Source organism: Dendrobates tinctorius, unplaced genomic scaffold, assembly GCF_039654945.1.
Source record: "Dendrobates tinctorius isolate UK_male_01 unplaced genomic scaffold, ASM3965494v1 ptg000305l, whole genome shotgun sequence".
NCBI classification, from domain to species: domain Eukaryota; kingdom Metazoa; phylum Chordata; class Amphibia; order Anura; family Dendrobatidae; genus Dendrobates; species Dendrobates tinctorius.
This window is the reverse complement of record NW_027361972.1, coordinates 1240888-1254520: the sequence shown is the minus strand read 5'-3', so window position 1 is coordinate 1254520 and position 13633 is coordinate 1240888. Positions and strand designations below refer to the sequence as shown.

Sequence of the window (13633 nt, the reverse complement as noted above, 5' to 3'; positions counted from 1 at the left end):
GTCATCGCTCTGGTGTATGGTCTCCTGTACGTGTGATGTCATCGCTCTGGTGTATGGTCTCCTGTACGTGTGATGTCATCGCTCTGGTGTATAGTCTCCTGTATGTGTGATGTCATCGCTCTGGTGTATGGTCTGCTGTACGTGTGATGTCATCGCTCTCGTGTATGGTCTCCTGTATGTGTGATGTCATCGCTCTGGTGTATGGTCTGCTGTACGTGTGATGTCATCGCTCTCGTGTATGGTCTCCTGTATGTGTGATGTCATCGCTCTGGTGTATGGTCTGCTGTACGTGTGATGTCATCGCTCTGGTGTATAGTCTCCTGTACGTGTGATGTCATCGCTCTGGTGTATGGTCTCCTGTACGTGTGATGTCATCGCTCTGGTGTATGGTCTGCTGTACGTGTGATGTCATCGCTCTGGTGTATGGTCTGCTGTACGTGTGATGTCATCGCTCTGGTGTATGGTCTCCTGTACGTGTGATGTCATCGCTCTGGTGTATAGTCTCCTGTACGTGTGATGTCATCGCTCTGGCGTTTGGTCTCCTGCACATGTGATGATGAGACATCCGTCTCTGGAGCCCCTGCGCCCACACCGGTGCCCCCACTATTCTGATGCATGGGGGTATCATTATTCCCATATCTGTGCGGGGGAAGTGGCACGTGCTGCTTGTTGACACTAAGCTCCATGTGATGTTGCGCAGAACCCGTGACTGATGATCTCATGTGTCAGCTGCTGCAGAGCCGTGCTCCTTCTCCCAGATCTCATATCAGTACCGCCCCGTGTGCCCAGTGCAGCAGGTACTGAAATACCTATCCTCAGGGATGATGTCATTACCTGTTCTCCAGTTATGGTGTTATCACCTGTCCTCACTAAGAGATGGTGTCATCACCTGTCCTCACTAAGAGATGGTGTCATCACCTGTCCTCACTAAGAGATGGTGCCATCACCTGTCCTCAGAGATGGAGTCATTACCTGTTCTCCAGTTATGGTGTTATCACCTGTCCTCACTTAGAGATGGTGTCATCACCTGTCCTCACTAAGAGATGGTGCCATCACCTGTCCTCAGAGATGGAGTCATTACCTGTTCTCCAGTTATGGTGTTATCACCTGTCCTCACTTAGAGATGGTGTCATCACCTGTCCTCACTAAGAGATGGTGTCATCACCTGTCCTCACTAAGAGATGGTGTCAGCACCTGTCCTCCAGAGATGGTCATCACCTGTCCTCACTAAGAGATGGTGTCATCACCTGTCCTCAGAGATGGTGTCATCACCTGTCCTCACTAAGAGATGGTGTCATCACCTGTCCTCAGAGATGGTGTCATCACCTGTCCTTACTAAGAGATGGTGTCATCACCTGTCCTCACTAAGAGATGGTGTCAGTACCTGTTCTCCAGTTATGGTGTCATCACCTGTCCTCCAGAGATGGTGTCATCACCTGTCTTCCAGAGATGGTGTCATCACCTGTCCTCCAGAGATGGTGTCATCACCTGTCCTCAGAGACGGTGGCATCACCTGTTCTCCAGAGACGGTGTCATCACCTGTCCTCCAGTTATGGTGTCATCACCTGTCCTCACTAAGAGATGGTGTCATCACCTGTCCTCCAGTGATGGTGTCATCACCTGTCCTCCAGAGATGGTGTCATCACCTGTCCTCCAGAGATGGTGTCATCACCTGTCCTCCAGAGATGGTGTCATCACCTGTCCTCCAGAGATGGTGTCAGTACCTGTTCTCCAGTTATGGTGTCATCACCTGTCCTCCAGAGATGGTGTCATCACCTGTTCTCCAGAGACTGTGTCATGACCTGTCCTCCAGAGATGGTGTCATCACCTGTCTTCCAGAGATGGTGTCATCACCTGTCCTCAGAGACGGTGGCATCACCTGTTCTCCAGAGACGGTGTCATCACCTGTCCTCCAGTTATGGTGTCATCACCTGTCCTCACTAAGAGATGGTGTCATCACCTGTCCTCCAGTGATGATGTCATCACCTGTCCTCCAGAGATGGCGTCATCACCTGTCCTCCAGTGATGATGTCATCACCTGTCCTTCAGAGATGTGTCATCACCTGTCTTCCAGAGATGGTGTCATCACCTGTCCTCCAGAGATGGTGTCATCACCTGTCCTCAGAGACGGTGGCATCACCTGTCCTCCAGAGACGGTGTCATCACCTGTCCTCCAGTTATGGTATCATCACCTGTCCTCACTAAGAGATGGTGTCATCACCTGTCCTCCAGAGATGGTGTCATCACCTGTCCTCCAGAGATGGTGTCAGTACCTGTTCTCCAGTTATGGTGTCATCACCTGTCCTCCAGAGATGGTGTCATCACCTGTTCTCCAGAGACTGTGTCATGACCTGTCCTCCAGAGATGGTGTCATCACCTGTCTTCCAGAGATGGTGTCATCACCTGTCCTCAGAGACGGTGGCATCACCTGTCCTCCAGTTATGGTGTCATCACCTGTCCTCACTAAGAGATGGTGTCATCACCTGTCCTCCAGTGATGGTGTCATCACCTGTCCTCCAGAGATGGTGTCACCACCTGTCCTCCAGTGATGATGTCATCACCTGTCCTCCAGAGATGGTGTCATCACCTGTCCTACAGAGATGGTGTCATCACCTGTCCTCCAGTGATGATGTCATCACCTGTCCTCCAGAGATGGTGTCATCACCTGTCCTCCAGTGATGATGTCATCACCTGTCCTCCAGAGATGGTGTCATCACCTGTCCTCCAGTGATGATGTCATCACCTGTCCTCAGAGACGGTGTCATCACCTGTTCTCCAGATATTATATTATACAGCGGTGACATCACCGCTTTCCAGATATCAGTTATAATATACAGGAGGAGACATCACCGCTCTCCGGATATCGGTTATTATATGACTGTTGGGGTCTGCATATCTGGACGCTATCGCGCTGATCATTATCTGAGCTCCTTTTTCCGTCCTCCGTCAGGCGGTGACGTTCTTGCCGCCTCCACTGTGCAGTGTATGGAGGCGGCAGCTGCTCGGGGGGGATGTGTTTCTGCAGAGTGATAATCTGCTGTGATAATGTGCGACATCTACACGTGGACGGCAATGTGTACCATATCCCACACCCTCATAGTGTGGATGGGGCTCCTTATCGTTCCCTGACCCATAATGTGCGAGCAGATTCACCGCAGTCCAGAGGATTTCAGGAGAGGAGTATGTTGATCTTATAGGATGTCACAGACTTAAAGTTAAGCGGGATCCCCGGCAGCACAGAGTATTTCAGCAGCGCTCTGACCCTTCTTGGTTGTAGGTGTGGGGTGTACATATTTCGCCTCGTTCCCCTGACATATGAGCAGCGAGTGATCAGCGGGGCAGTTTCCCATTCCCTCGCCGTACGTCTGGCCACTGCCGTCCCTACGTGTTAGCACTGAATTCGAAGACACATTGGGGGTCATCACTTCTGGGTATATTACACCTCATTCTCTGCCGTCTCATCTGTGCGCCCCCCTATATGGTCACGTCATGTTGGGGTCTCGACAATGGGACGATTCCGCTATAAAGTGTGCCATGTGCACCCCTCGTCCTGTGACACCCGACAGTAAGATGGCGGCTGTGTCTGTGCGACATGTCTGGGGCATGGCCTGGCCTGGCCGTGTGATCCGCTCTCCAGGTCCACACGATCAGACGGATCACTCGGGTCACAGCGTTCTCGTCTTCGCCGCCTGTGTGACCCCAGATTAATAAGAATGGTGGGAGTCATGGATGGCGCAGCACCTGCCGCCCCTCAGGCCTGAGCCCCCCAGAGCTTATATCCAGAGACAAAGATCTATTGTGTGAAGAGTAGAGACATAAGAGGATAACCCCACCGTCTCCACCATCTGCCACTCTTTTGTCTGCAGCTTTTCACCCGACGTCTCAGCTGGACATCTCCGGATTACAATGGTTTCTCTGTCATTGAGATGTGAGCGAGGCGCGACAGTCTGCGCCTCCATGCACTGGCATGGGGAGACAGGAAAAGTAAGAAAGGAGAAGAGGAAAAGTAAGAAAGAAGAGAAAACTAAGAAAAGTAAGAAAGGAGAAGAGGAAGAATAGGAAAAGTAAGAAAGGAGAAGAGGAAAAGTAAGAAAGAAGAGGAAAAGTAAGAAAGGAGAGGAAAACTAAGAGAAGTAAGAAAGAAGAATAGGAAGAATAGGAAAAGTAAGAAAGGAGAAGAGGAAGAATAGGAAAAGTAAGAAAGAAGAAGAGGAAAAGTAAGAAAGGAGAAGAGGAAGAATAGGAAAAGTAAGAAAGGAGAAGAGGAAAAGTAAGAAAGAAGAGAAAACTAAGAAAAGTAAGAAAGGAGAAGAGGAAGAATAGGAAAAGTAAGAAAGGAGAAGAGGAAGAATAGGAAAAGTAAGAAAGAAGAAGAGGAAAAGTAAGAAAGGAGAAGAGGAAGAATAGGAAAAGTAAGAAAGGAGAAGAGGAAAAGTAAGAAAGAAGAGAAAACTAAGAAAAGTAAGAAAGGAGAAGAGGAAGAATAGGAAAAGTAAGAAAGGAGAAGAGGAAAAGTAAGAAAGGAGAAGAGGAAAAGTAAGACAGGAGAAGAGGAAAAGTAAGACAGGAGAAGAGGAAGAATAGGAAAAGTAAGAAAGGAGAAGAGGAAAAGTAAGAAAGGAGAAGAGGAAAAGTAAGAAAGGAGAAGAGGAAAAGTAAGAAAGAAGAGGAAAAGTAAGAAAGGAGAGGAAAACTAAGAGAAGTAAGAAAGAAGAATAGGAAGAATAGGAAAAGTAAGAAAGGAGAAGAGGAAGAATAGGAAAAGTAAGAAAGAAGAAGAGGAAAAGTAAGAAAGGAGAAGAGGAAGAATAGGAAAAGTAAGAAAGGAGAAGAGGAAGAATAGGAAAAGTAAGAAAGGAGAAGAGGAAAAGTAAGAAAGAAGAGAAAACTAAGAAAAGTAAGAAAGGAGAAGAGGAAGAATAGGAAAAGTAAGAAAGGAGAAGAGGAAAAGTAAGAAAGGAGAAGAGGAAAAGTAAGAAAGGAGAAGAGGAAAAGTAAGAAAGGAGAAGAGGAAAAGTAAGAAAGGAGAAGAGGAAAACTAAGAAAAGTAAGAAAGGAGAAGAGGAAGAATAGGAAAAGTAAGAAAGGAGAAGAGGAATAATAGGAAAAGTAAGAAAGGAGAAGAGGAAGAATAGGAAAAGTAAGAAAGGAGACGAGGAAGAATAGGAAAAGTAAGAAAGGAGACGAGGAAGAATAGGAAAAGTAAGAAAGGAGACGAGGAAGAATAGGAAAAGTAAGAAAGGAGACGAGGAAGAATAGGAAAAGTAAGAAAGGAGAAGAGGAAAACTAAGAAAAGTAAGAAAGGAGAAGAGGAAGAATAGGAAAAGTAAGAAAGGAGAAGAGGAAGAATAGGAAAAGTAAGAAAGGAGACGAGGAAGAATAGGAAAAGTAAGAAAGGAGACGAGGAAGAATAGGAAAAGTAAGAAAGTAGACGAGGAAGAAGAGGAAAAGTAAGAAAGGAGAAGAGGAAGAAGAGGAAAAGTAAGAAAGGAGACGAGGAATAGCAAGAAAGGAGACGAGGAATAGCAAGAAAGGAGACGAGGAATAGCAAGACAGGAGAAGAGGAATAGCAAGAAAGGAGAAGAGGAAAAGTAAGAAAGGAGAAGAGGAAGAAGAGGAAAAGTAAGAAAGGGGAAGAGGAATAGCAAGAAAGGAGAAGAGGTAAAGCAAGAAAGGAGAAAAGGAAAAGTAGAAAGGAGATGAAAAGTGAGAAGAGGAAAGTGGAGGAGAAAACTAAGAAATATGAGGAGCAAGATGACGCAAAGAGAGGAAAGAAAATAAAGACAAAAGAGGAAGAAAGGAGAATAAGAAAAGAGAAGAAAAGAAGGAAACAAAAGTAAAGGAACAAGATGAGTAAAAAGGAGAAGATGGAACAAAATAAGGAGAAGAGAAAGGAATATAAATAGGATAAGAAGAGGAGGAGCAAGGGGAAGGAGATGAATTGGGAACTCGTGGTGGGAAATAAATGATGATGGGTGGAAAATTAACAGGAATTGGATGAAGTTGGATGTAAATACAGGAGAACTGTTGTTACAAGTGATTTATTCAGTTCCTCCTAAGTTGTTTCTCATGGTTTTTTAGCTTCTCCTGGAACGTCGCTTTAGTTCTCCAGTCCCTCAGGTTCCTTCTGGTAGTTGTCTCTAGTTCCTCCAGTTTTTTCCTTGTAGTCTCTCTGGTTCCTCCTAGGCATTGACACTAGTTCATTCAGAAACTTCTGGGAGGTCTCTCTGGTTTCTCTGGATGTGCCTTTAGTGTCTCTAGATTCTCCTGGGTGTTCTCACAGGTTCTTCATGGCCTTTAGTTTCTCCAGTTTCTTTCTCAGTGGTCACTGTTTCCCCCAGGGGGTTGACTCTAGTACCTCTGTTTTTTTTCTGGGCAGTCTCTTTAGTTCCTCCTGCGTGCTGTTTCTATTGTCTCCAGATTCTCTTGTGCAGTCTCCTCATGGGTGTTGTCTCTAGTTTTGTCTGTTTTTCTTCAGAGGTTCCTGTTTCACCTCTGTGATCTTTTTTGTTTTACCTGGGTGTCGTGTCTAGTTATTCCAGTTTGCCATGTGCAATTTTTCTGGTTTCTCCTGGGCGTTATCTCTAGTTACTCCTATTCTTCCTGAGAGTGTGAGTGTTGGCTTTAATTTCTCCAGTTTCTAGTTCCTCCAGATTCTTCTGGATGGCATCTTTTATGGAGGAGCTAGAGGCAACACCCAGTGGGAATCAGACTCTTCTGGGCAGCCTCACTGTTTCTCCCTGGGTGTTGCCTCTAATTCCTCCAGATTCTTCTGAGTGGTCACTCTGGTTCCTTCTGAATTGCTCTAGATTCTCTTGGTTAGTCTAGATCTTCCTGGGTGTTGTCTCTAGTTTCTCTTGAAATTGCCAAGAGATTCCACCTTGGTATTGGCTTTAGTTTCTCCAGATACTTGTGGGCAGACTTTGTCTCCTCTTGGGTGTTGCCTCTAGTTCTTCCAGATTCTTATGGATGTCCTATTTTGTTGAACTATAGGTAACCCCCAATGGGACCCAGAGTGCCTGGCCAGCAGAATCTGGAAACACTAGAAAAAACACCAAGGAGAAATCAGATTTTTTTGGGTAGCTTCTCTGGTTTATCTTGGGTGTTGCCTATTTCCTTCAGATTATTTTGCACAGTCTTTTTAGTTTCCCTGAGTGTTGCCTCTAGATCTTCTTCCTCCTGTTTCTTCTGGGTAGCTTTCGGATTAAATTCTTGTAGGTGGTATCTCTGGGTTTTGCCTCTAGTTCCTTCAGTTTATTTTAGTCAGTTTGGCAGTCAGGTTCCTCCAAGGTGTTGCCTGTAGGTCCTCCAGTTTCTTTTGCACATTCTCTTTAGTTTCTCCTACGTGTTAAATTTAGTTCCTTCAGGGCTGCATCTCAGGTTCCTCCTGTGTTTTGCGTATTTCCTTCTCATTCTTTTGAACAGCCTGTTTTGTTCCCCCTGGGTGTTTTCTTTTTGTTTAGTACCTGTTACTCCAGATTCTTCCGGGCAGCCTATCTGGTTTCCTCTAGTGCCTCCAGTTTCTTGGCAGATTCTCAGGTTCCTCCTAGTTGTTGCCTCTAGTTCCTTCAGTTTCTTTTGCACCGTATTTTTAGTTTCTCCTGTGTATTTCCTTTAGTTCCTACAGTCCCTTTTGTTCCTCCTATGTGTTTTCTCTTTTGTCCTTCAGCTTCTTCTTGGCAGCCTTTCTAATTCATTGTGTTTGTTGCCTCTAGTTCGTCCAGATTCGTCTGGTTACCCTCTCTGGTTTCCTCTGGGTGTTATTTCTAGTTCCTTCAGATTCTTGGCAGCCTCTCTGGTTACTCTTACTTGTTGCCTCTAGCTCATTCAGTTTCTTTTGCACAGTAACTTTACTTCCTCCTGTGTGTTCTCTTGTTCCTTCAGCAGCTTCTTCGCAGCCTCTATGAGTCCTCCTGGTTGTTGCCTCTAGTTCCTCCAGAGTCTTCTGGTCAGCCTTTATGGTTTCCTCTGGGTGTTGCCTCTAGTTCCATGGAAGCCTCTGAGGTCCCTCCTAGGTGTTGCCTCTAGTTCCACAGTTTCTTTTGCAGTCTCTTTAGTTCTTCCTGGGTATTTTCTCGTTCCTTCAGCTTCTTCTGGGCAGCCTCTCTGGTATCCTCTGGGTGTTGTTTCTAGTTCCTCCAGTTTCCTGTGCATGGTCTCTTTAGTTCCTCCTGGGTGTTGCCTCTAGTTGCTACAGTTTCTTCTGGGCAGCCTCCCAGGTTGCTCCTGGGTATTTACTTTAGTTCCTTCAGTGTTTTTCTTAGGATGACTTGATTTACCTAGATATCTTCAAATTCCCTACATTTATAGACTTACAGGATATTTTGGGGGTTGTACTTGGTGCCAGAGGCCCTCCAGTCTTGTGGCCCCATGATAATAGATGAAAGTGCATCCAGTATGCAGAATCTGAATCTGTGTTCACTTTTGCAGTTTGATTCTGAGAGCAGCAGCTTCATCAGCAGTGGACAATTGTGGACCCTCCTGCAGAAACACGGCTCTGAGCTGGACCCCCACAAGCTGGACATCCTGCTGGCCCTCGCACACAGCAGTGCTGATGGGAAGATCTGCTACCAAGATGTCCTAAATCTGGTGAGTGCCCAGTACCTGGTGTGTGCCGGGTGTTCGATGACTAAGTGTTGCCTATAGTGGATGGTTCATGCCGCCATCTTTATGCCTATCAGATGTGCAACAAAAGATCAGACAGCTTCCGCCGGGCAATTCTGCAGGGTAACCGGCACCTATGCAACAAGAGTCTCCTGGAGGAGTCCAGCTTGGACCTGACTCAGCGCCTAATCCGCCATGTTGCCTATGAGACCCTGCCCCGGGAGATAGACCGGAAGTGGTTCTACGACAACTACAGCGGGTGTCCCCCTCCCTGGTTCATGATCACGGTCACCATTGTGGAGGTGAGTCCGGCCGCGATCTGTGATGGCACCACCTCCACCGGCCACCATCTTTAGCCTCATGCCATAAACGAGGGGTAAATAAAGGCACCTTGGTGTCTCATTGCGGGGGTTGATGGCTGTATAAGGTGTAATGTCAGCAGTTCTGTCGCAGGTCGCCATCTTTGTGTACTACGGGCTACTGCTCGACCGCTTTGTCCTGCAAGTGACACATCCCCAGTACCTGAAGAATCCTCTGGTGTATCACCCACAGCTCCGAGCGCAGGCGTGGCGGTACCTCAGCTACATGTTCATGCATGCCGGGTGAGTAGCGCTCCACCGCTGAGTCACAGCAAGCAGGGGGTTACTCCCTTGTGTTCTTTACAGAGTCACAGTCATGTTATTAGGACGCTGTCTCTTTAAATTTAGGAATAATATGGGGTCAGCAGAGTGGCTGTAAGGGGGCCCCTAAGAGACAATGAAGTCCAAGTAAGGGTGATGTCATCACAGTGGGCGGGGCCATATGGTGTGGGGTCTCGTCCTCTCATAACGGGGTCTTGTCTTCTAGGATAGAGCATCTGGGGGTGAACGTGGCGTTGCAGCTGCTGGTCGGGGTCCCCTTGGAGATGGTGCACGGGGCGCTGAGGGTCAGCTTTGTGTACATGGCAGGAGTCCTGGCAGGTGAGGGGTCACGTGGGCTGCTCATTATTTAGGGGGGTCCTGAGATGTCTGATTGTTGTTCTCTTCTCTGCAGGTTCCCTTGCCGTGTCTGTGGCCGATATGACTGCTCCGGTGGTGGGATCATCTGGTGGCGTGTACGCCATCGCGTCTGCCCACCTTGCCAATATAGTCATGGTACGGAGCCCCCCAGAGAGGCACGATGCCCCAGACACCTGCCTCTGAGGCACAGATCCCCCAAACACCTCCCAGAGAGGCATGAAAACTCCAACCACCCTTCGCGAGAAACAAAAAACCCCAAACCCCCACCAGCAAGGCACGAAACCCTCAAACACCTTTCACCGAGGCACAAAACCCCCAGGCACCTGCTTCTGAGGCACAGAACCCACAAACACCTCCCAGAGAGGCATGAAACCTCCAAACACCCTTCATGAGAAACAAAAAACCCCCACCAGCAAGGCACAAAACCCCCAGGCACCTGCCTCTAAGGCACAGAACCCCCCAAACACCCCTTTTAAGGTACGAATCCCCCAAACACCTTCCATTCAGGCATGGAATCCACTAATCACCCCTCGAGGTATATAACCCCTAAGAGCCCCATTGTGAGGCACGGAACCTCTCTTCTAACGTCCCCGAGGAATTTGGAGCCCCCCAATGCCACCAGTGAGGGCCAGATCCCCCTACAGGCCAACTTCCATAAAAAGACTAAAGTCTGAAATTACCAGGACACCGCCTCATAGGGCACCGGACCCTTCAGTGCACTCACAAAATGTTCAGAAAATAATCCAAAGCCACGAGAGAGAATCCCCTAAACTCTTCACCTTTCCACCACTGGCGTCCCCAGTACCCAGGATGCCCATGAGGCCCTTTACACTGCAGTCGGTGGTCCTGCCAATGTTCTGTATGCACAAAGTGTCACCCCTGCAGTGCTCCCAGTAAGGCTCATCTCAGATCTGGGGGTCACTTATGGGGTAGCAGTGGTTTTGGGGCATCTTATGTTGGGGTCACCAATTTGTTTTCTTCTCCCCAGAACTGGTCGGGGATGCACTGTCAGCTCAAGCTCCTGCGCACGTCCTTCGCCTTAATATGTAGTAAGTATGAGCCTCCGACAGCTGCAGATAAGGGGGCTCCCAGATACCAGCATCGGTTCACCCACAAGGGGGATATACCGCATATAACGCCAGCAGCCATTCACAGCACCGCTTTCAGTATGTAACCTGACAATCTCTCAGGATGATGCTCCGGAGGGCCGGGGTGAAAATATCTCAGGATAACACACCGCAGGGTTGTTGAGACCATCTCTCAGGATGACTGTCCCTGGGATCGGGGTGACGATCTCTCAGAATGTCACCCCAGGATGTCATTTTGAGAGATTGTCTCCCCGAGGAGCGTCATTTGGAGAGATTGTCACCCCGGTCTTGCGGAGCGTCATCCTGAGTGATTAGTATCCTGGCCCTGCAGAGCGTCATCCTCAGAGATTGTCACCCCGGGGAGGGTCATTTTGAGAGATTGTCACCCCGATCCCAGGGACAGTCATCCTGAGAGATGGTCTCAACGACCCTACGGTGCGTTATCCTGAGATTGTCACCCTGGCACTGCGGAGAGTCATCCTGGGAGATTGTCACGCCCGGAGAGAGTCAATCTCCCAGGATGACAATCTCTCAGGATGACTCTCCACAGGGCCAGGCTGACAATCTCTCAGGATGACGCTCCTTGGGACCGGGGTGACAATCTCTCAGGATGCCACTCCTCGGGGTCAAGGTGACCATCTCTCTGGATGACATTCCTCGGGGTCAGAGTGGCCATCTCTCCGGATGAAACTCTTCGGGGCGACAATCAGAATGACCCTCCCCGGGGTGACAGTTTCTCAGGATGACGCTCCGCAGGGCCAGGTAGACAGTCTCTCAGGATGACCCTTCCCGGGGCCGGGGTGACAATATCGCAGAAAGAGCCTCCCCGGGGTGACAATCTTTCAGGATGACGCTCCGCAGGTCCGGGGTGACAATCTTTCAGGATGATGCCCCCAGGTGCCGAGGTCACAATCTCTCAGGATGACGCTCTGCAGGGCCAGGTAGACAATCTCTCAGGATGACTCTCACTGGGACAGGGGTGACAATCTCAGAAAGACCCTCCCTGGGTTGACAATCTCTCAGGCTGACGCTCCACAAGGCCAGGGTCACAGTCTCTCAGGATGATGTTCCTCAGGGCCGGGATGACGTTCCGCCGACCTCCTTAGTTACGTCTTTGTTCTCTCGTTGCAGTGAGCTTGGAGTTCGGCCGGGCGGTCTGGCTGCGGTTCTCGCCCTCCTTGCATGCCCCCTGCCCTCCCCCCAGCTTTGTGGCGCACCTGGGCGGGGTTGTGGTGGGGATTACTCTGGGGGTTGTGATCCTCCGAAACTTCGGTCAGCGGCTCACGGATCAGTGGCTCTGGTGGCTCTTCCTGGGCGGATCCGCGCTGTTTGTCACCTTCGCCGTGCTGTGGAACCTCTTTGCTTTCAGTTTGCCTGGTCTCCGGTTGCCGCCCCCACCATAGTGGAGGTCATGTAACCTGACGGTGGGTGGCGCAGGCTCCTTGTCGCAGAAGTGTGAACCTCATCCCAATAGCCAATCCAGTCACTGAAATCTGGCAAGATCTCCGCTGGCCGCCAGGGGATGGAAACCTCAATGTTTACAGTCAGTGGTGGAAACATCTGATCCGCTGTGACACTGTACCAGAGCAGACCATCCCGCAGCACATGGAGCTGGCGTAGAGGCCTGCAGGCACTGGACATATCGTAGCATCAGTCAGTGACAGTGAGCAGACACTGACACACCTCATTGTGGCGGAATGTCCTCATCCTTGAGTAATTAGCATAGCCTCACCCCTCATGAATATTAATGAGAAGGGACAGGCGCTCCCGGCAGTCATGTGACCGGCTGGTGGCCTCGGTGTGTGTGATAGAATTTTCTACTGTGTTTTTATAAAGTGTTAAGTCTCTGAAGGTGTCATTACTCCTGGTGCCACAAGAGTGAGTCCCCCAATTGAAGAGCAACGTCACAAGCAGGAGACATGATGCCTGGACCAGGCGAATGATGTAGTTACCCAAAAAAACAGAGGGACTAGTGAGGGTATGGGGGCGGGAGAAAAACCCATCTCGACCTCCAGATTCCTCCACATCCCTCCCTACAGACTCAACCTGTCCTCCACATCCCTCCTTCCTGACTCCACCCATCTTCGACATCCCTCCCTCCAGACTCTGCCCATCCTCCAAATCCCTCCCTCAAGACTCCTGTCCGCCACATCCCTCCCTCCAGATTCGTCCTGTTCGCCACACTACAAATCACTCTAGATTACTCCATCCTCCTCGCTTCAGACTACACTCTAAGATTCTCCACTTTCCTCCATCATTATCCTACACGCACTAGGCTCCTCCCTCCACACAACACTCTCCTTGCTCCTCTGTACTCCCCTCCAGATTCCTGCTTCCACATCCAAACCTTTCCCTCAACTTCTCTTCCCACCAGACTCCTCCTCTATCCTCCTCACAACTCTACATGCTCCTGTCCTATCCCGTCTGCCTCCTTTAAAAATCCTCAGTCGCCATATAGCCTCTAATCTCCTCCCCCTCCCTCCACACAACACTCTCCATGCTCCTGTCCTCCCCGTCTTCCAGATTCTTGCATCCACATCCAGACCCTTCCCTCAACTTCTCTTCCCTCCAGACTCCTCCTCTATACTTTTCCTTCTTCCAGACCGATCATTTAGCCTCTTTCTTCCACTAGACTCCACCTCTATCTCCATTCTCCTCTGTCTTCCCTTCAGACTGCTGTCATCCTCTTCTCTCTAAACTACACTCTCCATGATCTTCTATCCTTCAAGATTCCTGTGTTCTGCCTCCTTCCAGACTCCTCCTGTCCTCAACATCCCTCACTCCAGACTCCTCCATCCTCCTCGCTTCAAACTACACTCTCCATGCGCCTTCAATTCCAGACTCCTCAGTCATCCTATACCCAGTAGACTCCTCCATCTTACTCCTCCTCCCTCCACACACTCTCCATGCACCTATCCATTTCCTCCTCCATCCAAACTCCTC

The 13633-nt window shown here is 49.2% G+C and overlaps 1 protein-coding gene across 2 annotated transcripts in view; it reads left to right on the top strand.

The window, feature by feature from the left end:
* LOC141073534 (uncharacterized) overlaps nt 1-13633 on the top strand; it is a 34886-nt gene that overhangs the window by 8841 nt on the left and 12412 nt on the right. Inside the window, exons 2-8 of one of the 2 annotated variants that reach the window (XM_073560800.1) lie at nt 8431-8589; nt 8682-8906; nt 9058-9206; nt 9451-9563; nt 9637-9737; nt 10591-10651; nt 11822-12537. In XM_073560800.1, coding sequence (XP_073416901.1) covers nt 8431-8589; nt 8682-8906; nt 9058-9206; nt 9451-9563; nt 9637-9737; nt 10591-10651; nt 11822-12093 — 1080 coding nt within the window. In that variant the 3' untranslated portion in view covers nt 12094-12537. Of the gene's footprint in view, nt 1-8430; nt 8590-8681; nt 8907-9057; nt 9207-9450; nt 9564-9636; nt 9738-10590; nt 10652-11821; nt 12538-13633 lie in introns of those variants that run through there. The other variant, XM_073560801.1, reaches the window with a different exon arrangement.